We start from the raw sequence: 26,284 nt of genomic DNA, 5'->3' as shown, positions 1-26,284 counted from the left end.
GATTCACAGCACTGAAAAGTGCAATTAACATGCTTTCTGAAACATAACTTAAATTGTAAGCGCTGTTTATGCAATACATTTCAGCATTGGTATAGATGTCACTCTCCAGATTCATCAGGTTGGCTGACGTATTTCCAAACAAGCACTCAAATCTATTGCCTCTTGCTCTCCAGAGCCCAAAATAATAAACTCATTAGGATCAGAGTCTTCCAGATAACATTTTGCTCACAGAAGAAAAGCTGAGAAGAGATCACTGAACACAGGCAAGCATTTCTCTGATCATTTCTATACTCAAACTGAACTTGTGTCTCAAATATCAGCAGGGCTCTTTGCGCCTACTGGCCTTTACAGAAAAGGTCATCTGCTCTTCATTTGGTTGCTTGAACTTGTTGTACATAATGTCCTGTATTTAAATCTGTGTTTATATAGAAATACATTAGGTATGGTGAAGGAAAGTAGCATTTTTCATTCAAAAATGATATTATTGTGTCTTCAGAGGCTTACAGAAATGTGAGCATTGTACAGAATTTCAGTAGTTGTAACGTTTAGTGTTTGCACATTATAAATCATGTAAGAGTAGTTAACACAGCACATATCTGACAAAGTCTGGTTTCACCAAGAACTTTATTCACAGCTTCCCTCAAAAGTGATTATTTGGTCAACTTCAATTCAAGTCATCCTCATTGCCGGCATGAATTAGCTTCTTGTCATTTTGGCCATCAACAATTTCAAGTAAATCCTGGTGTAAAGTGTAGATTCAAAAAAAAAAAAAAAATGTCTTCAAAAATTCTTCTTATATTTATTAATGGTGGTATAAAGTGTATATAAACTTTTGGTTTTAGGGACAGTGATTATATATACAGGTAAGATGTACTTTGGTATCTTATTTTGGAGTGTCAAGTATATGTAACTTCTTTATATTTTCTCATTCTGGCTATTGCTTTTCATTTATGATGTTTCTGAAAGATGGAGATGTACTCTTGGACATCATCAGGGGAACCCATGACCACAGGTACCCGCTGATGGAGGCTCTCGGGCTGGATGTCCAGGATGTTGGTGGTCCCTGTGGTGGCCATCCCTCCGGCCTGCTCCATGATGAAGGCCATGGGGTTGCACTCGTAGAGCAGTCGGAGCTGAAGAAGGTGGAATACAAACAAAGCTTTACAAGTCTCTTTTAGCCTCCTCCCATATTTATTCAAGAATATTTGTGACCCTGGACCACAAAACCAGTCTCAAGTAGCACAGGTATATCTGTAGCAATAGTCAACAATAAATTGTAGAAGTTAAAATTATTGATTTCTCTTTTATGCCAAAAATCCTTAGGATATTAATTTCCTACTGTAATATATCAAAACTTAATTTTTGATTAGTAATATGCATTGCTAAGAACTGAATTTGGACAACATTGAAGGCAATTTCCTCAATATTTGGATTTTTTTTTGCACCCTCAGATTCCAGATTTTCTAATAGTTGTATCTCAGCCAAATATGGTCCTATCCTAACAAACCATGTTTCAATCATTATCGCCCTTATGACTGGTTTTGTAGTCTAGGGTCACATTTAGTTAGGGCTTCTTTCTCTACAGCTCTAGAGCTCCCTCTACAGGCCTTGTTGTAGATGTGATGATCAAGTCAATGAAGACTCACATGCGAGTATAAAGTTTTCTTCTCACCAAGGTATTTAAATTATGATATTGTGAAATGATAGCATGGCACAATGGCTTTTACACAAGGATCTACGATGTAACTGTAACAGATCAATTTTCAGAACAGGTCATGTGTGTAAGAGAGAGTAAACACTGACACACCTGTTGATGTGACGCCAAACAAAAGAACTGGAGCAAAGGTCATATATATACACTTTTCATTTCTTTACTTCATTCATGTAGCTACTTCACTAAATAGTACAGTGATTGTCCCTAAAATGATACGTACACTTTTAAGGGAATATTTGAACAATACATATCAATTACCACATATAGTCAAATATAGTGGATCATGTGACAAACTGCTGTGGTTACTCTATATAAACTTGAGGAACCCCTTGGAACTTACTAGTTAAAACCAACAGCAAATTGGCTCAGAAAAGTATTTTAATAAATGCATTCAGACATTTTAGAGCAACTTTCTACTTTTTGGGCTGTTGAATCAGATTTTTATCAAGACAAAATATTTGAAGAGCAATGATCCATCCACCTAAAACAATACTACTATACTCCTAGACTAATATATATATCAAATCAAAGTGATGTAAATGTAAAGAATGTTTCGATGAAGTACCTTTCCTTTAGGGCTCTTCTCATTTGCAGGGTAAAGGAAGATTCCTCCGTAAACAAGCGTTCGATGCACATCTGCCACCATTGAGCCGACATAACGCGCTCCATAGGGCGCACTGCCATCCTGAACACATTTGAATAGATATACTATGTGTCCTCTAGAAGCTGGATATTATAATATTATGTATTTTTGATTATGAAAATGTGATTGAGGTGTATTTGAAATGTGTACATTTGTTCAACTTCTACAATTATTTGATTTGTTATAAATAAAAAGTTTTTTTTAATTGCATACTGAACCTCTGGAAACTTTTTCTTCTGCAGGTACTCTGTGACAGCAGGATCAAAATAAAGGGCATAACCTTCATTCAGACTGTAGATCTTGCCTTTCTTCTTAATCTTCACATCTCTGTCGACCAGAATGAACTCGCCAATAGCCTGATGTCACAATAAATAAATAAATTATTGCACAATAAATTATTGCTAAATGATCATACAACTGATAACTGTGTATGAAGAGTAAAACTGACTCACTGGATCTAACATGAAGCAGTTGACTCCCATACCAGTGGAGAGGACAATCATGGTGGCACTGCCGTATAGTGCGTATCCAGCAGCCACTATGTTTCTGCCAGGTTGCAGGGCATCCTTTTCAGACGGTTCACTGTCTGTGCACTGTGAACACAGCAATCATTTCAGCCATGTATATCTGCAAATCTGTTAAATATATGCAGTCATACCTTCCTGTAGATGGCAAAGATGGTCCCAATCGAAGCAAGACAGTCAATGTTGGATGAACCATCAAGAGGGTCAAAGCAAACAACGTATTTACCCTTAAACACATGGAAGAAGCGTTGTTTAATTAAATATTACTAAAGCAGCGGTGCATCTGGTCATATAGTCGTTTAATGATTAATGATGATCTTGCTCAATTATATGAGGACATTTGACTTTTCCATAACCTTACTACACTCAATTCCTTATTCAATCATCACTCCTCCTTAAAACTTCCTGACTTATGTCTGATTTTATGTTATAGAGAGTTTCCAAAGCTTTTGATGAATATATTTCCAAGACTTTATCAGTCATTCATGATGACTTGACAAGGATTTTGTAATCATTCTATAGAATGTTTTCTTGAGTTAAGAAATAGAAACATTTTTATTCAAAATTACATTTCCATGCATTTTTATGTTTTTATTAACTTCTGTGTAATATTCAGGATGGAAAGGCCTTTAAAAATGTCCTTGATTTTTCTGACTATTCATAATACATCTTAGCACAAGTCTCTCAGTGTCCTTTCCATAGATGTCAGATTAGATTCAGGATGGGTTTCTGGCCAACAATGCAGACAATGTTCTGAATTTCACAAGTTAAGACCTAATCTTAGTTGCCAAAAATCAGACTAGCTCTCCATGCTCTGCACAGAACACACACTTTTCCATTCTTGGAATCAAACGTGAAAAGTTACTGTAAACTCATTGGCAAGTTTTGGCAAACACATTAAACAAAACATATCTTGATTCAATGGTTTGGAGTGATTAAACACTTAAAATATAGTTATTCTTCAGGCAGTTTGTATAATGTCTTACTCGTGCAGTTCTTACCCGTCTATCTGGCTCCACAATGATTGCGTTTTCATGTTCCTCAGTGACCAGCACACATGAGGTGAATGAGGATTTGATCATGTTTATGACGAGGTCATTGGAAAGGATGTCCAGCTTCTTAACCTGGTCACCCGTCACATTTGTACCTCCAGCAATGCCGTACCTGTCAGACATTTTCCAAAGTCAAGAGTTGAATCAGACCATAGGGACTGAAAGGATTTTTTAGGTATTGTTTCTCAATGCTTGTTCACAGAACTGCAATATATGTAATGGAAAACAATATTAAACTGTTTGCATAAATAACCTAAACATATACTGAAAGAATTCCAAACTTGTAATATAAAGAGGCCCTAGAGATACAAACCAGTTTTTCTTCTTCAGCAACCGTGATGTATACATTTTTATTACTGAAAAATAGAAAGAAAAAAAGAAGCCAAAATATTTCTTTATTGATAACTTTTTTTTCTTTTTTCATTTTGACCTGGACATTTTCTTGCATGCTTCTGATGTTTTTATATTTAAAACAATACAAATAGATTATTTTCGCAGCTACTGTTTTTGCATCCTAAACTTTTTCGGAGTCCCATCGACTGTGTAGGCAGTAACATACTCACAGGTGCGCGATCCCTGCTTTCCTGACCGCGCTGGAGATGGCTTTCACAGCCGTGCACATCGCGTTCAGCAGGGTCGTCAGCTCACCCGTGCCTTTGGCTTTTCTGCCCTCTTCAAGCAGAAATCTCGTCAAAGTAACAACATTAGTGTCGAAAGAACCCCGGTCTGACATGACTGCAGATTTCAAGATTCTCGCTGATGTAAAAATAAATCTCGCTGTTCAGCAATGTCTAATTCGTGCAACTCAGGCTTTCGCGGAAACAAAAATATGAAGGCGGAAATGCTTCGGAAAGGGGTGTATGGAGAGCTAAACCAATGAGAAGTGCACATCCAGAGGTTCAGAATTCAGAGGAGTGACGGACTGACTGTGTGGAAGTTTCAAAACAATAATGCTTTGCGGAAACGGGGGTGTGGATGAAAGCCTCCCTCGTGGCTGGCCTGTGCTGTGTCATCATGATCCTGGGTCTGACCCAGTGAAGAGCCGAGTGATTCCCACTATACGAGTGGAAGCAGTTTAGGATGAATGGAGGAACTTATCTTACCTCGTTTAACTTTAATCTCAACTGGAATAATTCTGGCCACATTTTTGTATTTGAGCGGTCTAAAAAGAGTTGTTGATTTTCCACAGTTATCTGCTAAATGCAAGTGCATTCTTCACTCTGCCTTGTTTGTTGTTTTTTTCTTACTAGTCATATAGACCCTACTCTCATACTAGTCAGGTTGGTTTGTCGGCTGGTTTTTACTTTTTAGAGGGGCTTTTAGCTCTATTTTCAGTTGTTTTTCAGTTCTCCTCATAAGCTTTAAATAGAGGTCAACACACAAATAGAGTGGTTCCCCTTAAGACATAAAACATTTGCATACATCAGGGGTGTCAAACTCAGTTCCTGCAGAGTTTAGTCCCAACCATGTTCCAACACAAGTACCATGTAGTTTTCAAAGAAACCTAAATGACTTGATTAGCTGGATCAGATGTGTTTAATTAGGGTTGGATCTAAATTGTGCAGGGCTGTGGCCCTCCAGGAACTGAGTTTGACACCCAAGACATACATACTCATGTGTTCTTTACAGTCATAGCTACATGGCTCTAGGGAATTATCGTTGCAAAAACATTTAAGCGGCAGTGAATAATCAGCATTTGCCTCATAACGAGAAAGATGCAGTAATGGGTGTTTTGTAAGGATAGCTGTTTCAGATACTCAGCCTTGTACTTCATGAATTTATAGTGACTCCATACTGAACTACCTAAAGTAACCACTAGAGGTCAGTCCTGATTAATTGTTCTGAATTCAAATAGCACATCTTTCCTCGCAGAGCAGCATGAATGATCCAATTTCAGCATAAATTTTGTTCTCATAGACTTTAAATAATTAAAAACATAGACATTAAAATAGACTTTATAGACATTAAAATCACATCAATATATGCTATACATCTCACCTCAACCCTCTAAGATTGGCCACATCATAAAAAAAAAATATGAAAAAGTGGATGAAACCTAGCATTCAGAATCATGTACATTTTAAATAGGGCATTTTGTTATTCTTTAATTGAAATGTCTTATGTGAAAGTGCTTATTTAGTATACCAGTCTTGTCTAAAAAAAACAGCAACAAAAGGCAATGCTATTTTATTTATCTCTTATTTAGTTAATTATTAATAATAATTATTCATATTTTACCGATTCTGCAAGGTGCATGTCAACTTTTGACTGTATCTCTTCAAGCAAGGCTCCTGTCTGATCCTATGTTGTTCAGCCACACATTATCATTCAAAATCCAAGTAAGTTTCAAAACAGTATTGGTATTAGTGAGAATTTATTCAAGTTGAAGTTTTGGATCCCATTTAGGGCTTAACATTTAGTAAAACCAACATTAAAGTCACGACTTTTCAGAGTTCATATAGCCCACTGAGGAAAAAGTGAAAATGCCCGAGAAGAGATAGAGATCCCAGCTTTAGCATAAACAGTTCAACTTAAATGATAAAGCATTATAATCCTTTAATTGAAACATATAACGTGGGTGACTTTCAGTGGCTCTGCTGAAATCGTAAGCAGTAAGAGGAGCACCTGCCTTTGTGTACTCAGTTATTTGTACGTCACGCTCTCAGTCTCACGTCAGGGAACATGTATTGTGTCTCGGGTCGAGTTCAGCGATTCGTGCTGCTCTTGTGCGCATGAGCGAAGAGAACACTTCACCGGGACTTTTACAAAGGGAGCGCAGGGACGGGAGAAGGACGTATAAACAAACCTCTTTGGCAAAAAAGGTAATTCATTGTTCCGCTTTAAAAACCGCCGGCTGCATGCTTATAAGCTAGCCCTTTATCGCTCACTTCAGGGCGCGTGCGAAACCTGATCCACCTACAACAGGTCAGCAAACACTTTTCTTTCTGTGGTAGGATATATGTTCCGCTGCATTTTTTTTTAAATTTCAGGTTAAATAAACGAGAAAAAAAATTAATCTTGACATCCAGCTGAGCTTCAAAAGTAATGTAGGAATAAAAGCGGTGGGGATTTGCGCGTGCATTGGTCGCGCGACTCTTGTTACTTGCTGCAAGATAAGAGATTAGCTACAGTATAATTTTAATGGTTAACAGGGTACATCTTTGTGGGCAAAAGTGTTTTCGTCTTTCATGTTTGTGTGTCGAGTCTGCTCAGTAATCCGTGTTTTGTCACACCTGTTTTCTATACCTCATGTAAACTGTTTTTATTTTTTATTTATTTGCAAATGATTTTGCGTCTTGAAGCATAGGTTCTTAAATTTTCCCGTTACACTATGTGTTTGAGGTTTAAGTTGTTTTATCCGTTTGTAACGTTAATTGTGTCATGTAAATTGTTTGCTACGTGGGTAGTTAGGGTAGGTTTTCCTAACTGAGTACCTGTAGGGGAGAACAGTGATCTAACGCAGTTGTTTCAAGGTCTGTAGCTCGGTGTTTTTGTGTCTCAAACTTTCATATGCTGTTTATTAGAATATGTGTCTGTTACAAATGAAAGCAGTTTAAACAATACTAGCTACTGCGTAAACGAATGTCAAGTACAAAGAGTGCTGGTGTTACAATGGTGTTACATTGTCAAATGTCTGTTAAAACAGACATTTGACAATGTATGCAAGAAGTTTACATTAAAACTTAGATTTGTAAAAATAATTTTTATATACTAACCTCTCAGACCTCAGTCATGTGTGATACAGTGGTCATGTATAAAAGTGTATGAGACGCATGTATATTTCTTTATATATTTATTTATAACTGGTTTAGCTCATTTCTGTTAGGTTAAAATGATTGTTACAACACTCCCCATTCTCCCCAAGTAAAAAATGAAGTCGAGCAAATTCTGAAACTCCTCAGATATGTAGCTAAGTCCTCAGGTCACTTGACAGGACGTAATTATGATGGTCGCCCTTCCTTTGAAGATTTGAGGAAGTATGAACTGATTTTCATGATAACCTCAGTGTAAATGGCTGATATCCTAAAGCTAGTGGTTTGAGTCATTTAACAGCTATTTAATTTAATCATTGTGGGGTTTTTTTTAGATTCTAATGGTTTTCCCACTGAATATATCCAGTAATTATCCAGGCAAATGCAGGGTTGTAGTAACAAACTCTGACCTTAAATTATACTGAAGACAACCATAATAATACAGATCAAATACAAGGCCACATAATGAATCAAAGTTCATCCTAAGTGACCTATCAATAAACCGTGGCAAAGACTAGACAGCTTACAGTGCCATACAAAAGCAAAACTCCACCAGGGCAACTCAAGTAATGTGACACTGAAGTAATAGCATTCACAGAACAACATAAAATGGAATAAACCTTGATGTAAATAAGGAAAAAATCTAACTTAAAAATTATCAGATCAAATTATCAAAGTAATTTACTGTAATGGTACATGTATTAAATACTTGTAGTTAACCAATTCACATTTTTTTTTTAAATGCAGATTTTAAATGAAGCTCTAACAGAAGGCTTTTAGTCAGAAACACCGCAGTATAACATGTGCATTGTGTGTGCTGGGTTGGCATGCTCATTCTTCCAGGTTGGCATCAGTGCCATGCACAGTCTGTAAAAGACTCTCACAAAGACACTATTATGCTCTAGTGAAAAGGATTGTCAGCGACCTACAAATATCACTGTCAGAAATGAAACCTCTGTTTGGCATATCTAAAACAAGGGAGCCCTTTCTCTTTTCAAACACCATGCATTGGGTGCATTCACCCATCATTTCAACAGCAGACCGTTTTTAAATTCTTCCTTGTTGGCTTCCTCTGATATTCCAGTTGCACTCCTCAAGAAGCCTGTGACATCTAAGACCACAATAAACCTGTGATAGTTTATTTTTTACAGGGCTAATCCAGAGTAAAATTGGCATATCCACAGGGTGTCACATGTGTGTGGTTCTGCTCTGAGACTGAATGGAAGAAGGCTTTGTGATGCCGAGACATCTTTTGGAGGTAGTCCCATTTGTTTAAAGAGGGAACTGTTCCAAGATGAAAGTCTTCTAAAGCCTCCTTTCACCAGTCACATAATTAAAGACCATATAAAAGAATGCGAGAACCCTGTCTGCCTTCATGCTTGCATTGCGGATGAATTCATATTGTTGAAAGTGAAATGGCTGTAAGATGTCTTTGAAGTTGAATGCTGTTCATGGGTGGCAATGTGACCGTTTCAAATGAGAAGAAGTTTTAATGTGCAAAGTCACAATGTGGGTCACTTCCTGTCCATGTGCACAGAATACATGCCACTTTCAATTTGAAAACAATAGGAAGTGGCTATACTCATTGTGTCCCTCATTAAAATGTTATCCTGTTCTATTAGTTTTGTACCATCATGCATTAGTTAGCAACATCTGGCTTGGTTTCTGAAAAAAAAGCTACATCAACTGTTAAAAGGGATAAACCAAAAAAGAATTTACTCACTTGTCATTCCAAACCTGTATGAATCCTTCATAAAACCTGAAAAAAAGAAAGTTTGAATCTCCATACAATGAAAATCCGTCTGGTCCAGATTAAGACATTCTTCAAAATATCGTCTTTTGTGTTTCACAGAATAAAAGAAAACCCAAACAGGTTTGGAACAATATTTTCCAGTGTCAAAACATTTAGATGTGTACGTTCAGGCCTTTGTGGACACATGGCAGAAGCCTCCTCAATTTGCACCTAGCTGAGAAAGCTTTGCACATGGGGATCAAAGCTCAGTTCATAGTGAAGGGAACTGTCACCTACAGCTCTCTCTATCTCTCTCTCTCCCTCTCTCTTTCTCAAGCTGTAAAATCCACACTGCCTATGTCGCCTGTTTATACAGAGGAAATTACTTCCACTTTGCTGCTTGGTTAGAACTGTTTGCAAATCTAATCTACCCCCTTACCATTGCTCCAAGCATACCAAACATCTCTAGCATGGAGATTTGCTCACTATATTATAGATGGGTAACTGTAACATTTTAGGTTGGTTTCTAAATTGCTTTTGACAGATTTTATTTGTACGTTCATTAGTGACAATGAAGATTTATTAATTCTGTTTAAGTATTCCTGGTCATTCAAAAGAGATTTAATGTATTTGGAAGATATAATTTGCTGATATGAGCTCAAGAGACATTTACTATTATCAGGCTTTAATGGTTTGACTGCTTAGTATTTTTGTTTAAACTGTAGTTCTTTTTTGTCAGAATTTGGTGATTTAATAGGAAGACCAATAGAATAGTATTTATTTGAAATCCTAATGTCTTTACTGTTGAATAATCAGTCATTTCTTTTTGTTTAAATAAAATAAAAAGTAAATCTCCAATGTCTTAATTTACTGACTAGTAAATGCTCTGTCACAATTAAAAATGCAAAAATGCAATCCTATCTTTCTAAAATGATTTTAGAGTTATTAAAAGTTAAATTGTAGTTGATCTTTCATTTAAGTGCAGTACAATCAGGTTAATAAATTGATATTAGTAAATTTTGTAATAGTAAATGCTGCTTTATATCTCTTCAAAGTAGAACACATGATTCTTTATGACTTCCTGATGGAAAATATGAGTTGTTTGCATTCAAAATTCTAATTGCCTTCTTTTCCGTGCAATGTTTTAATCACCTGCATTTGATGCCTCATTAACTCTTTCTTTTTGTGGAACAGCATGTGCATTTTGCAATCAAATCAGTCATTTTCCATTAGATGCAGTAAGTGTGCCTTCAGTAAAAGCTTTTTCTCATAATAATGCAACCGTTTTTTGTCTCGCTAGCCTGAAGGAGGGGTATATTCTAGGAAGAGACTGGGGTACAGTGCAATTAATATCAGGAGAGAGGAGGTCCTGGACTTTTGTTGTTGTTGTTAACTGGTCGTATCCAATCAGGGACCATCGCACTGGCTTGTTGGACAGTATTCAAGACACTCATGCTGACTAAAATCAAGACCGACTCCAAAATGAATTTTTGTTTAGGATGCTGTCTAGACATCCATGTTTACATATTAATTAGGAATTCATTATCTAGACAAGTTCTGTGGGAACTTCCTCTTATTATTTCCTGTGATTAAATTAATACTTGAAATATTTACAAGAACAAAAGTCTTATTTTTATTGAATACTACTTTGGTTATTGTAGTTTCTTAAGGTTTTAATTAATTACAGAAACTTTCCTCACAGCTTTGCCAAGTGAAAACTTTTAATTGGAGTAAAAAAATAAAATCTGTATTGGTGATGTATCAAGCATAACACAAATTGCTTGTTTAGGTTGGCTGTCACTATGATTGGAATCGGTTCACAGACCTACTTTTTTCTGTTTTACTTTCTTTTCTTTGTTAGCCAGAATGAATAGATTGAATGACATCCTGCATTCTGACACTCAATCCAGAACACTGAATTAAGAGGGACACGACGGTCCTTCTATTTGGCTAGAAGCATTCCAGTAAAATAGAGAAACAAAGGATCAGGTTTACTTCATCCCAGCACTTTAAGGTCATTCTCCTGAGATTATGTGGCTTCCTAACAAGGTGACTTTTTTTGTTGTCTGGTCTGAAGTTTTGGATTGAGCGGGAGGTCAAGAAACACTTTAACCATCCATCCATTAGCTCATATTTACATGTTGAACATGGATAAATATGAATGTAACCATTTACAAAAAAGGTGGCTGCTGTGCATTTTCTTTCTCAACTTGGGCACAGTTAATTATATTTAATTCATGGTATGTCCAACTTTAAATAAAAATATATGCCCTTTTTCTTTTTTTATAATGTCAAACCATGCTTTGGTCAGTTGTCTTGAGCTGGAGTTAAGTTTCTTTTGTCAGGAGGACAGAAGCCTGCTAATTGTGTTCAGCTTTGAGGTTTCAGTCAAAGTAAGTGAAGCTCTTGTCAGGAACATCTACCGGAATGGAGGAACAGGCTTTTGTCTAACCATGTCTGCCACGTCCTTTCATTTTAGAGACTGTATGGGTGCGCTGTCTTTAACTTTGAATTAGAGATGCACTGATCGATTGGCCAGGGATTGGAATCGGATGATTTTCCTCATGATCGGATAGGTGAGCAGATCCTACTTGTATTGCACATTATTTTAGTAATTCCCACAGGTTTCGTGCTTACACCAAAAGTGTGTGCACCACCACTGATCTATAGTGGAGATCACAAGCCACACTCGGTCTTAAACAGCTTGTGAGCCACAAATATTAAAATGAGTGGCTAAAGCCGGGCTCACACAGTTTTATCCCGATTAAGCCCCGATTTTCCCCCTTCCATGAATTGGGGGGAAAAATATGTCAAGCTCCTCGATCGGTCCCGATGTTCCCAATGAGGCACTCACCAATCAAATCTTGGACCTCCCGATCTGCTCGCACACAAATCGGGGCAGCCCCAATTAATAACAAACATGTTTGATATTTAGGATTTAAATTGGGATGATGATGCCTATATGATTACGTCAATACTTTCACAGCCAATGCACAAAACAGCTGATGTACGGCTCCGTTGGATAATGAAGACAGAGGAAACTGTTTCTTAACATTTTGTAGTAACATGACTGTCTGTATAATGTGTCAAACACATCACAACCATAAGGAGAAAGCGCTGGAGGGAAATCGCCTCAGTTTTGAATGCACCGGGTGAGTACAGAAATCTGCTAGCATGCTAGCTAACATATGTAAACATCACTGAAATATCATTGACGATCTGCTGCATAAGATCACGTGAGGCGCTCCCTCTGGCATGATGATCTTGATATTTTGGAGCATGTGATGCGCCACGATGTTCAAATCTTGTAGTGTGTGCATGTTTAATATTTGAGGGAAGATAATCGGCAAAGATTCTCCTTATATGTGTGCTGCAACAAGATTTCAAAATTGGCTAGGATTTTAAAACTTCTGTAGTGTGAGCCTGGCTTAACTTAAATAAAACGTTCAAATACATAAAAAAAATTGTCAAAATGCACAGTCTGTTTTGGAACGTTAAATAGTTGAGAAAGAGAACGTAGGTTGTGCAACAGTATATTGGGTCTGTAGATAAACTCTTAAAGGGACAGCTGTCCAATATTCCTGCTGCTGTCTGTCATGCACTGTTGGGAACGTTACTTTAAAAAAGTAATTAGTTATAGTTACTCACTACTTGTTCCAAAAAGTAACTGAGTTAGTAACTGAATTACTCTATAATAAAAGTAACTCGTTACCAGGGAAAGTAACTATTTGCGTTACTGTAAAAAAAGTTGCTATATGTCAAAGAATTTTTTTTAGCAGTTTTCACAAGTCAGTTGAAATAAGTAGAACAGACAGGTGTTCGTACATAACTTTCGAAATTTATTGCACGTCAACAGACAGCAAGAGTTTTATCCTGCACTCTTTGTAAGAAAAGTGTTTTTGGCCACTAGCTTTGTAGATGCGTGTGTCACACATTACATGCACGTTCTTGCCTTTGACTACAATGAATTTGAAGCCGTTTTTTTAAACGCCGTTATTCCAAACACTGCTGTCATGTTAATCAAAGAACAAAAGACAAAGAAAATCTTTCTTCTCTTTAATGGTAAGCATTTATTTTGTATTTAATTTTTATAGGGGTACACGATATATATCGGCTGATGATTAATATGAATCTCGTAGTGCTGGGCGGTTTGACCAAAAATGTATATCATAGTTTTTTTTTTTTCAAAATGATGCCGGTTTTCCGGTTTATGACGGGTTTTTTTTATGCATAATCAGGTGTACAATGCATTTTCTGCTGGTTGATCATCCAAGACGTGCCCGACAGCACTTGCATTAAATGGTTGGTTTGTCGAGGTCAGATTTTTGGAAACCAAAAAACCTCCAAACAAAAGACCCGGCTCCTCTTTTTGGCACAAGTTCTTCTGTAATGTTCTACTAGTTCTACAGCATCCATCTTCCCTGTAACGCCTGTTTCACACATACTCCGTCTGCAGTGCATATGCAGTCCGCAGCACGGACTCATTGTGCTTTCACACAGGACGTGTTTGCAGTCTGCTACTGATCCGCGGCTGTTTAGTCCACAAACACAACACTTGTTCATTGTTTTGATTTCATAACATGTAAAAAAAAATATATATATTATTATTATAATTTTTTTTTTCAGCATTGTGAGTCAGTCTCATGTCTTTGGTCCTTGTTTATCTAAAAGTGCTATTTTTCTTGTTTTAAACCTAGCCAAAAACCCATGTGTTGCATTATTGTGAAATGACTGCATTTCCATGTCAATCCATGTTCATTTTTCCCGCAAACAATGCACTTTCACTTTAATTCAGCGCGTGCAGCACAGCAAAAATAGACTCAGTGCGTTAACATTCACTGCACTGCTGCAGACGCACAGCTCCTGGAACGCACTGAAGGACCGCAACCATGTGCAGTCACTGCTTATAAGTGCAACATTGTAAAGGGTCCGTCTGAAACGTATATAAAAAATGTATATCGTAATGAAAATATACACCTTGTTTTCGGTATGAACCGGTATACCGCCCAGCACTAGCATCTCGTCACTAAAGCCGGTTCTCTAATCAGCGGTAAATTCCATCAGGTGCGTGATTTCACATAGAGCAGCTGTTACTACAACTGTTATGCAAATCCACTGATATATATCATCGACAGATATATATCGTGCACCCCTAAATTTTTACAGTGAAGACTATTAAATTTGATAAAATTTACATTTGATTACTATAATTTCTGTAGCATTTCTTACCTGAATAAAAACTTACTTAACCTGAAAAACTTTTCATTTCAAAAGTTTCATAGCTCTCGTTATTCTATTGCATTTATTTGTGCTGTTGTTTGCAGTTAATTAATTATTAATTGCAATATATTTAATTATTTTTCTCTACAGCTCTTCATTGCATCTTATCTTTATTTTTCATCATGCAAAATAAGGTAGATAAATTCACAACTAGCAATGTAAAGATCTCCGCTGGTGACAAGAAGAGAAAACAAATTCTGAGCCACGATCCAGCTGGGATTAGTCGGTACAGAGGAAAAACTCATACTTTCTCAACGTTCCGGTTGTTCGACACAAGTCTTTTTGTTTTTCTTGAAATTAGACATTCCCACATTTGCAAATGACATTCATTTTTGTAAACACGGTTAACTCTTTTGTAAACTGTGCCATTTGACAGGAAAGGTAACAAAAATCAGATGGTAGACTGTTTTATACCAGACTGTGCCACACGTGTCTACTACATTCAATATGAGTTATTGTGTACATGACACAGTGTGTATAGGCTATTTGAAGGACTACATGTCGAGTGCTGCCTATGTCCCTGTCCCAAATTGCACCCTAAACCCCCATGGTCTTCTTCTGAGTCCACACACTTTTGTGACATAATGCTGCTTTGTCTGTGAAGTAGAAGTCATGCGTGTTGCTCGCCTCAGTGCGAGGGAGCAAAGATCCCTTCCTAAAACTAAAATGATGAATCGGACACCCTACAGTCTCCTGGACTTAATGGACATGTACACGTGGCAGTCATTGTCCGCAAGTGCATGTGAAGTGTGCCATTTGGGACAGGGACTATGTCTTTAGGAGCATTCCAAGGCCAATTGTAGTACAATTAAAACTTGAAATACACTGCACAACCTTTGCAAAGATTAACAGTTTGACTGAGTCCATTTTAGTTGCCAAGGGTCAAGTCAGCTCTACTCGTACGGTATGAAAAGCTTAGGTTCATGGTCCAGACAATGCAGCTGACTTTACATATAAGTTAGAAAACACAACATAATACGATATACAGAGAAACAATATACAATAAATGATAATAGGATTCCTGTCTCTCACTGAAGGTCTGATTGAAGTGAGTAAAAGAAAATCGGGGAATGAACCTTCCCCTGGTCTCCCCTTCACTACCTTCCAAAGGCTCAGCACTCAATGGAATGCAGTGAAGGGTAGCATTCATGAATACTGAGCTAAATGTTTGGGGCAGGAACAGGCAGGTCTGAGGAACGTAGGTCTTTACTAAGGAAAGGCAAATGCCAAATAGTCCTGGGTGTGAAAAATCCAGAGAATGGTATGTGCAAGCACTGTTCAGCTGAGAGCCCTCCATTCATGGAAGTCTGCCCTTTTTGAGATCTTTTGGGACACGCTAAAGGTTAGCCATAAAGTACCAAGTCTTTTCCTGTAGAAATCAGTGTGTGCTATGAACATATTTTCAATTAGCAATTGGCAAACATATCAACTAGAAGCCAAAAAAAAAAAAACTGGATTTCATTGCTAGCAAGACTTGGTTGGTTACAAACAGGAGGTCAAGGTTAGCCCCTTCCCCTGATTTTTATCTGTTATAGTAGTACTTGATGACATTGAGCAAAGGATGGCAGAATGCAAAGATTTTATCTATTGAGCAAATGCGATTTATATAAAATGGAATGGTTTTTCCAAGTTTTGTTGAAGTTGACCTCCTTGCTTAAAAAGTAACTAATAAACCATTATTTAGGCAATGTGTATATGTAAGCTCTAATATATTTAACCTCCCACATTTGACTGTATGTGTTGTGACAAACTGTCAGCCTACAGAGAGCTTGGTTGACTGACCACTGATCTCCTCAGGTTTCAGATGAAGGTGTGTACCGCTGCCTGTCAGACTGCTTGAGTCAGTGTCAGTTAGGCTGAAGTCCTGCACAGTACCTTTAGTTGTCCAGTGGTCGCATACTGTCTGGCTTATCTGAAAGCGGTAAAACTCTTTTTAGGCCTGTGTGAGTAGTTTTGAGTAACTTATTTTTAATGATTGGTGTGTAGACTAGAAAGAAAACCACAATAAGTTATATTTTACTTGCATAACTTTACATGATTAAAGATGCTTTCAGTAGTTTTTAATTAGCATTAGCATCGTGTTCCTTGTGTGCTTTAAGGGCCAATACTGCAATACTGTTAGATGCTGCACTGTCATCTATTGACGCGAATCACCATAATAGATGTATTTAAAGTTTTAGAGAGCAGTCTATACAATAATTCTTTACCTTACTAGTCCAACAAAAAAGAAACGTTGGCATCACTATTCAGGATTTTGTCTGTCATTTAAATCTTGTAAATCATTAAATCTTGTATATGGTGTACCACATACAGTGCCACTACAGAGACGCGCGGAGGGTGGCATTCGAGAGGGCTCCTCGAGCTGAAAGGATCCCACGAATTTAGTGGAGATCTGCAGGTGCATCCGAGAGATATTGACATCAGTCAACACTTTCCCTTCAGTAAGGAAGTCTCTTGTTCAGGCAGCATTCATGCGTTGTCTTATTCAACTGTAAGTGCCCTGCAAAGTGGACTTCACATGACATTCTGCCATGATTCCAGTTCGAAGGTAACATACATGATACATTCAAAGGGCATTAAAATGCACAAGGCGTGTGCTCCCCTATATTATGCTACACTTCACACTTCTCTACAGTTTTGTCTGTGTGAAGACAGTTGCACAAATCGTTGAATGAATGTTCCAAGGGTGAAATAAACTTCAACGGAATAAAGTTGAATGGAATTGAATTCCACTTTACAGTTCAGTGCACTGACATCAGACTTATTTTGGATGGTAAAGTTTATTGTTAAATGCCCTGCCTCTATTTACATATCTCTGTCATGTCATTTATAAGTGTTTGATCACCACACCTGGAGTGATCATTGCAAAAAATGTGTATATATATATATATATATATATATATATATATATATATATATATAGTACCAGTCAAATGTTTGGACACACGAATGGGAAAGTGTCCAAACTTTTGACTGGTACTGTACTGTGATATACACAAAGAATATTGGCCTATATGTCGGTATTGGCCTTTTTAAACTCACTAATATCGGTATCGGCCCCTCCAAAAAACCATATCGGTCAGGCTCTAGTTAAATTTTCTCATTGGTAGTGTAAAACAACACCCTTTTTACCTTGTCAAAATCAGCTCTGTTTTTAGCAACCCATTTTAGTGCATGTTCCTTTAAATGCTAATGAGCTGTGCTCACCCCACCCCTCTCTTCAGTGGGGTGACGACCGTTCTCATGAGACAATTTACTTTAGCTGCAGAACTTTCTAGCTAGCACATTATTAAAAAAAACATTTGAAAAGATTCGTAAAATAACCTTATACTCACTACTTCTGTATAGGTGAAGCTGGAACACAAATGATTTACGTGAACATTTAGGTGGACGGGGGTGCATTCCTTTCAAAAACAAAGGTAATCAACTGTATCTTCAGTGGCTCAAATGTCAGGAGTAAATGAAGACTGCTATGTTCATTATTATATTCAACAACAAAACACCTCAATCGCTTAGGAGCTAATCTTGTGTACATATGCTTCACCATCGAAACAATGGAGAACTGATGACGGCTCACTCAGGGTGGGTCTACGGTAAAACGCCAATGTCAATCAACAATCCTGGGAGGGGCCTGAGTCTGTGTGATGTCACACAGACAGACATCTGAGAATGGATTGATTTGAGAAAGGGGAATGTTTTAAAGAGATAAAAAAAACACACACATTGCAGTTTAAACCACTTTATTGCATGTCGCATCCGATGAGCCCTTTAAGGAGTTTGCACACCGGATGAGAAGCATGTTGATGAGAGCACACCAACAGACTCTGGAGACTGCTCAAAATCTAGAAATTTCATTATATTTGTCCCAAATCATTGTACATATTACATAATGTACATAATAACCATATGCTGGAAAATTGTGTATTACACATTAAAAAAAAACTTTCTGTGGCTTGAATGAAGTCTGTATGCTTCATATAAATTATTAAAAAAATTCCACAAAATGAAACTTTAGGGCTACTAGTATACACCTTTTAAGGGGTTAAAAAACTGCAAAGGTGTCTCTTTGAGTGTACTGCCACGGTGACAAACTGTAAAGGTTCCTTTTTTTGCATATTTTCTTCACCTAATTTGAGATCAATCAAAACCATTTTGTTCATTCTTGAAGTGGACTCTTGCCCTGAAATGAATGTGGTGTCTTTGTCCTAGCTGTGGCATGCCACAATGCTTCTTATTCAGTGTTTGACAGCCTTAAGTGTCTTTCTTTTTCTATATATGTACTGTATATTAGGGCTGCGAGATATTGGGAAAAAATGACATTGCGATATTTTATTTTTCTGCGATATATATTGCGATATTTTTTCTTACAAACAAAAATGGGGTGAGCACACTTACATTCTCATTTTGTGTTGTTTGAAAACGGCTCGCTCTCTCTCGGTCTCTCTCAATTCAATTCATATTGCTTTATTGGCATGACATACAAAGGTACATATTGCCAAAGCATTGTACATGGCAGAATAGAAACAAACAAAACAAAAATACATATATATTCATAAGAAAAAAAAATTACATGCAAAATAAATCCATATACATTTCTATAAACATTGATGGTACTTCTAATGTACTCTCTGTCTGTCTCTCTCGCGCGCGCTCTCTCTCCCTGTCTCTCGCGCGCGCTCTCTCTCTCTCTGTCTGTCTCTCTCGCGCGCTCTCTCTCTCTCTGTCTCTCTCGCGCGCTCTCTCTCTCTCTGTCTCTCTCGCGCGCTCTCTCTCTCTCTCTGCCCTGTTAAACTTGCATGTGGTTTTCAGTCCTGTCAATTATAAACTTTCACTCTATGATGGTTAAGCTGTGCAATTAATCCGCGAATCACACTGTCAAGGGCAGGGGAGTAGCTGGCCCGGACAGTTAATGAATAACGGATCAACTACGACAGCCTACATCGCACATCCTGCGATGTGACTATCGTGGATTCGTACATCGCGATATCGATGCTTAAACGACACATCGTGCAGCCCTACTGTATATGTAGATGCTTGCTAAGTTTAAATCAGGCTGTCCATTCTCCTCTAAGCCATGCTTTCTGTATGAAGCTGTAGGCTGCACTCCTCCCTCTAAAATAAGCCTGTAGATATCCAGATAACAAAGTTTTGGCTAACTTTTGTATAGCCTAGTACATAAAGGGACAGTTTACCCCCAAATAAATCCTTTATTTACCTCATGTTGTTCCAAATCCCTTTAATGTTAATCTTCTTCCTGTTGACTTCCTGTAAATGCTTCTTCTGAACATTAATTGCTAAACATTAAGCCATTGGCTTGATTTCTCAATGATCTCATCTTAAGCCTTCAGCAACAGGCTTGCTCTTTGTGTTCAGACATGCTTCTGTTGATAACACATGTATAATTACTCTTAAGTGTGATTAAACACCATCTGACATCAGCCTCATCTGATTCTCTCCCCAATTTATCTAACAAACCGAATTTGCTAACTCCATGTTTCTGCTTAATATTTATCAGAAACAACCTGGCTGTGTGTGTGTGTGTGTGTGTGTGTGTGTGTGTGTGTGAGAGAGAGATTCAGTTCTTGGCTTCTCTGATCTCAATGCTGAGCTAAAGCAATGTCCAGTGCATAATAGCCCTCTCAGGTTTCTGTTTTCACTAATAGGGGCAGGTTCACCTAGGTAACCAAATTTCCATCTGGATTCAACCTTCTAATGTCTTGTCATCCACCCTTCATGCTTTTGAGAAAAATCAAACAAGTTTGTTTTCTGACAGAAAAATCACAACAGAGTTTGTGCATTTATTGAAACGACTAAACAGGATCTCACCACCTACTTTGTTTATTGAAATGAACAGGCCACCTGCACGTCAACTTGACTCATTGATTAGAAATCCTTTACATGTTGGATAAAACATTCAGATTATCAGATTATTAATAAACATTAGATTGATTAATTGTTGTCGCTGATGATGCCTGAAGTTTGTAGTGTGAGAGTTTGGGGTTACGTATGTGAAACTACATGTGACTAAAACCTGGGGGCATTTGGCGGTCAAGTTACCAGCCGGATCTCATGTGTCTCTTTGAATTGGTGGTTTATGAATTCAAGTATTTCAGAAGCATGTCTGTTCAAAAACACATGGGTACAAATTCATATGAATTTGCAACTAATTTGTAAAGTAAAATATGAACTACAATGAGTGTTTTGCAAATTACAGATGAATGTTGTAGATCACAGATTCTAAACCTTTTTATCAATTGAACTACATTAAGGGATGAGAGCATGCCTCTTGTAAATTCTGCGTACACTAATCAATACAACCAAACATTTTTTATATTTGTTAAATCGGCTTGTTTGTTAATATCCACTCATGCTAATGGGGTTCCTAATGTTGTCAGGAGCAGACCAGGTTTTTGTAGTTTGGCTCCAAGTGCATGACTTCACATTGAAATGCGGAGTTCAAGCATGGCTTGAAAAAGTGCATGCACAAATGTAAGTTCATGCAAATAAGGATATTGCTTTCATACAATAATATTAAAGGATAACTTGAGCCTACAACATACATTTATTTAATGCATTCTAACTCGCTCTAATTTTTAAAGATTTACCAAAATACATTTGTATTGCTGCTTTAGTAAGTGTACAAATAAAATACTAAAGACGACACATTGGGAAACAATTTTCAGCATATTTTGTTTTCAGGCAAAGCTGCTTGATATTTGCCTATTATTTTTTGGGGATCAAATGCACTGTTGTGTGTAAATGTCTTGTGTGTGAGTGCTCGGACTGTGTAAAACTCTTCCAGGGGCTTGTGGTGTGATGACTTGATTAAAAATTCCTTAACCTCAGGCCTTGGCAGACAAGTATGCTGTACAGTGACAGATCTCTCCATGAAAGGAAGATTAATACTGTCTTGATCTGGCAAAGCCTCTAAGCAACAGAGAACTGGTCATGTTTAAAAGGATTCAAAAGCTTTGAATGCATACATTTTGCTTATTACCTTTTTAGTTTTTTCAATGCTTATTTTTAAGATTCACAAATCTCCATTTTTCTTTGGAACAGTTTAATAATCCGCCGTAAGCCCCAGTAAAACTGCCCTAGGGATAAGATGCAGGATTCTTAAATTATAATCCTTATTCATTTCTAAATACCCTTCATTCTTTCTCTCAGTAATGCTGGATTACGTGCAAGTCCCACTGACTGCTGCTTCAAAACCCAAACATTACATGGTTGTATGGCTACGTGACAGAACTTTTGGGATCTATTTACAGGTTCTCCTGCATGTCCACAGCAAGGGGAGGGTCCCTGGAGTCAGCTTTTGCGGAGATCAGTCTGCTAGGAGTGTCGTCTAATAGACTCAAGCAGTTAATAGACCAGAAAGAGCATCTGACTGCTCTCAGGCTGCTCTCACTGTCTTAATACAGATTACCAGGTTGAACGTTTTTGTTTGGAGCAAAATGAATAATAATTTGGAAGTATTTATTTACTAGTTAGCATTTCTGACCACATCTCTGCATGAAATATGAAACAATAAAAAAAAAATACATATATATATAAACATTCTATAACATTGTGAGAAAAAGTTGGTACATATGGTTGCATCTGCAAAGCCTTATTCAAGACAAATTTTGTGCATGTGTTCTCAAAATTACATATGTGGAACATGTTTTCCGACACATTTTAATAGACTATTAATTTGTTTACCTGTAAGACCTTCGTTCATCATCGGAACACAAATTAAGATATTTTTGATGAAATCCGAAAGCTTCTGACCCTGCATAGACAGCAACACAACTGAATCAAGAGCCAGAAAGGTAGTAAGGACATTGTTAAAATAGGTCCTACGGGTTTGGAGGGTGACTAGTTATTGACAGAATTTTTTTTTTCTTTTTTTTTGTTTAACTATTCCTTTTTAAAGTAGAAATACTGAAATAATGCATTTAAAATGTAAAGAATGGTTTATATTAATGAGAATGCATACTAATAGTAGATACAGATACTGAATGCATCTAATAGTAAGTTTCAGCAATATCTATTACGCGCACATTTTTATAATTTCAGGGCACATCTTCTCATATTATAATTTTCCTCATGAGTTCCTCCTGTTCTCAGAGCTCTTGTAATTACAGGGATGGGTTAGATGTGGGATTCCTGCTTTGATGTGAGTGTACAGTGACCTAAAGGGTCACAATGCCACTGTCTGTTCTCCTCCAGAGCTTACTTATCACAGCTCTCAACTTCCTGCGGAGAGCAGAGCTAAAGTCTCAACACAATAGAGTGCATTATCTGCAAGAGGGTGCACTAGTATTATCATAACCTTATGACCCTTTGACCCCTCACACCATAAACAAAAACACAATATCGGTCATGATGAACTAATGGTCCCACGGAGCTCAGCTGAAGTTGTCCTACTCCTTCTGGTGCTACTTTTTAAGGAATCTGAAGCCATTTTTCCTAAATGTCTCTAGGACATGTAATAATGAAAAATAATCTTTAATGGTTCTATTAGAGAGTACTAAGAAAATAATCTTTAAAGTCTTTAATTACTGTGTATCTATAGCTTTGCTGAACACTCTTACACTTACTTAAAGATTTGTTAAACAAAATTTTGCTCATTTTTCATGCAATTACATACGCTTTGTGTGTATGTTTTTTCTGATCCGCTGCTGATGAAAAGTTAGAAAAACTAGTCACAGCTGTCAGCACTTTTCAGCTCTAATAACATGTCTGAACATTAAATACATTAAACAGGCATCATCATGTCAATATGCAAAATCCGCTTTAGCTGTAGGGGACAGTTGAATTCATAGGTTGTCAGATGTCATGGATAGTGACTACAGCACAGCAACAGCAGCTGCTTCATCCATCTATGTTTATACATTCCTTATGGCAGTGTTTTTTTTTTTTTTCTTCGTTCTGTTAAATGTCAAAGGATCAATCTACATCATCCTATTGATCTCAGAATCTCGTTCTCTTTCTTCAGGCAATGCTTGTCATCTGTTAAAGGGTTTCCTGCTGCACATTTGATTTGCAGATCTTAAGCTCTGAAAGTTGTGGGTCTTCTCACCACACAACAGCAGGTGATGTTTGTTTTGTCATCCTTGTTTTGTTTAAAGGGACTGTTTAGCCAAAAACTGAAATTCTGTCATGTTGTTTCAAACCTGAATGGCTTTCTGCTGTGGAACACAAAAGAAGATATTGTGAAGAATGTGGGAACCAAACCGTTTTGGTTCTCATTGACTTCCATTATATTCTTTATTCTTTGTCCATACAATGAAAGTCAATGGTAACCTAGACTGTTTGGTTCCCAACATTCTTCACAATAAGTTACACCCAAGAAAGTTCATAGTCAATAAATTTGGGTTTGGAACAACTTGACGGAACTATCCCATTAGGCACTGTTTTTTATTTCTATCCCCTGACTTTTTTTTTTTTTTTTTCTAAATGAGCTAGTGATTTTGGCTAGTGATTGTGGGACACCATGTATGTATGAATAATTCGATTTGTAAATGAATGCCATTTTAACACATTCCATTGACTGTTGTTGTATGATGAAATTACCTTTTTGGCCTCAACTTATTGAGTGTTTCCTTTTTCACCGTGTTCAGTTAGAGGCTTGTTTGTGATTTTTACTTGGGTTGCTTGTGTGTGATTCCCCAGACAGAGGCCTTTTGTGAACATGCTGGATTTGTCATTGGTTTTGTAGATGCTGCTGACATGTTGTCAACCACAACACTCATTATACCTATCATTTTAAGCAGACAGAAGGGTCCATTTACAGACTATAATGTCTCTTTCAGAGGAACTAGGGAAAGCATCGCACACACAAGGTGTTCATCTGGTAAATTATTATTTTACTGTTCTTGGCCAACCATTTCAATCATTTGTTTTGTAGTATAAATAGCTTCTTTTCATGTCGTCTTTGAAAATCTCAGTTGATAAGAATATGGGTTTCTACTAATGTACAAAAGTGTGGAGTTGATAGGATTTTAAAATATTTTTAAAGAGGTCTCATCATGGCTGCGTTTATTTGGTTTAAAATACAATAAAACAGTAACATTGTGAAATAGCATTACAATTTATTATTTTGATTGCAAAGCTGAATTTTCAGCAGCCGTTACTCCAGTCTTCAGTGTCACGTGATATTTGGTGCTCAAGAAACATTTCTTACTATCAAACAATTTTTTTGTGGAAACCATTACTTTTTTTTTTTTTTTTTGCAGATTTCGTTTACGTTCAAAAGAGCAGCATTTTTTTTTCTATTCAAAAAAAGTTTTACTGACCTCAAACTTTTAAACATTAACTATATAAGAAAATAAGTATATATTTATACCACCCGAGTGAAGATATGCATTTTTTTTTTTACAACAGCTTTCTAAATGTACCTTTATGGGAATCAAGTCACCCCCCCCCCCCCCACTATTGTTCAGCCTATTCCTGCCTCAGTTGTTATACAGGAAGCAATTAAAACTTCTACTGTCTGATTGTGTCTACTGCATTCGTTCTAGTCATGAGAAGTTTTACAGAGCATGCTTTAGTGCTCTGACAGTCCGACAGATCCCATGGGGAGAATGGGACGAGTGGAAAAGTGTGTGTGTGTGTGTGTGTGTGTGTGTGTGTGTGTGTGTGTTGGATGGCAGTAAAAGTGTGCAAATGTGGAGGAGATTCTTTAAACTGTTTTCTTCAAGTATCTAACCCATATGGGGTCCTCACAGTTTCTCTTCCTTGTCTGTGTGGTGAGACAAATCACTTCACTGTGACAACACCATTATCTGCCTCTCTCCCACACTTGCTGCCAGTAAACAACCGAAAAGTTTTAGACAACAAATAGCTATGGATTGGGTGTCTTGTTTTTACTTATTTTTAACATAAGAATTATTTTGACAAACTTTTATTTGTTGTGTCTAAATTGTCAAGGTTTCTACTTAATCAAATTTCTGTTCCCAGCAAGCTCTCCTCAGGTCTTTTATTCTCCGATAACATTTTACTGCTTATCGTTTAGCTATGGGTATATGTCCTCTTTGATTATCAGAGGAAGAGCATCTCTCTGTTCCCACCGATAAGCTCATACCATATCGGTCCACTTAATATCAGCATGAATGGCCGAAGAAAGCCATTTAATGGCCAGAGTTGGTCATGACGTCATCTCAGTAGTCACTCTGGACCATATCTACAACTTGAAGGCGAAGGCTTTCAGGATAGTGACCAGCTAGTGGAGATTCTGTCTTATTTAGAGACTCAAATGTTGGTGTTGAACAGCTGGTCCAGTCAACGTTCAACAGATGGCCATGCATAAAGGGTTAGGAAATAAATTCATAGGGAATACATTAGGCAACTTACAAAACTATTTGCCATATTAATGTTAGTTTGTTATTACATCTCTTTTTTTTATCTGAAAGCTGAGATTGAGCCAGTTGTTGCTTTCCTTTACCAGTGTCTGCCATTGGCGTCTATTAGAGTTTTCCAAAGCATATCTGAGTACCTCCCTGAAACATATTGTTGCCTGCTTTATGGTTGCTCACTCGATTGAAAGCAGAGCAGATGAATGATTTCCCAAACTTTCACAGGGGATGCTCTAGGTCTTTGTTGT

The 26,284-nt window shown here is 37.3% G+C and overlaps 2 protein-coding genes across 3 annotated transcripts in view; one reads left to right on the top strand and one right to left on the bottom strand.

Moving 5' to 3' along the window:
* Positions 1-783: 783 nt before the first annotated feature.
* On the bottom strand, positions 784-4,931 carry fbp1a (fructose-1,6-bisphosphatase 1a). The gene is made up of 7 exons (XM_059550206.1): positions 4,497-4,931; positions 3,883-4,045; positions 3,016-3,108; positions 2,810-2,950; positions 2,576-2,713; positions 2,280-2,399; positions 784-1,133 (listed from the first exon to the last, which is right to left on the bottom strand). Exons 1-7 carry the CDS (start codon positions 4,664-4,666, stop codon positions 945-947), a joined length of 1,014 nt encoding a protein of 337 aa, XP_059406189.1. The 5' UTR covers positions 4,667-4,931; the 3' UTR covers positions 784-944.
* Positions 4,932-6,603: 1,672 nt separating this feature from the next.
* The window catches only part of kank1a (KN motif and ankyrin repeat domains 1a), a 56,198-nt gene continuing 36,517 nt past the window's right edge, over positions 6,604-26,284 (top strand). The window contains exon 1 of one of the 2 annotated variants that reach the window (XM_059550214.1): positions 6,604-6,755. The gene's annotated coding sequence lies outside the window, so the exon portion shown is untranslated. Of the gene's footprint in view, positions 6,859-26,284 lie in introns of both variants that reach the window. The other variant, XM_059550215.1, reaches the window with a different exon arrangement.

The sequence above is a fragment of the Carassius carassius genome, chromosome 5 (genome assembly GCF_963082965.1).
Source record: "Carassius carassius chromosome 5, fCarCar2.1, whole genome shotgun sequence".
NCBI lineage: Eukaryota > Metazoa > Chordata > Actinopteri > Cypriniformes > Cyprinidae > Carassius > Carassius carassius.
This window is presented reverse-complemented; position numbering and strand designations above follow the sequence as displayed.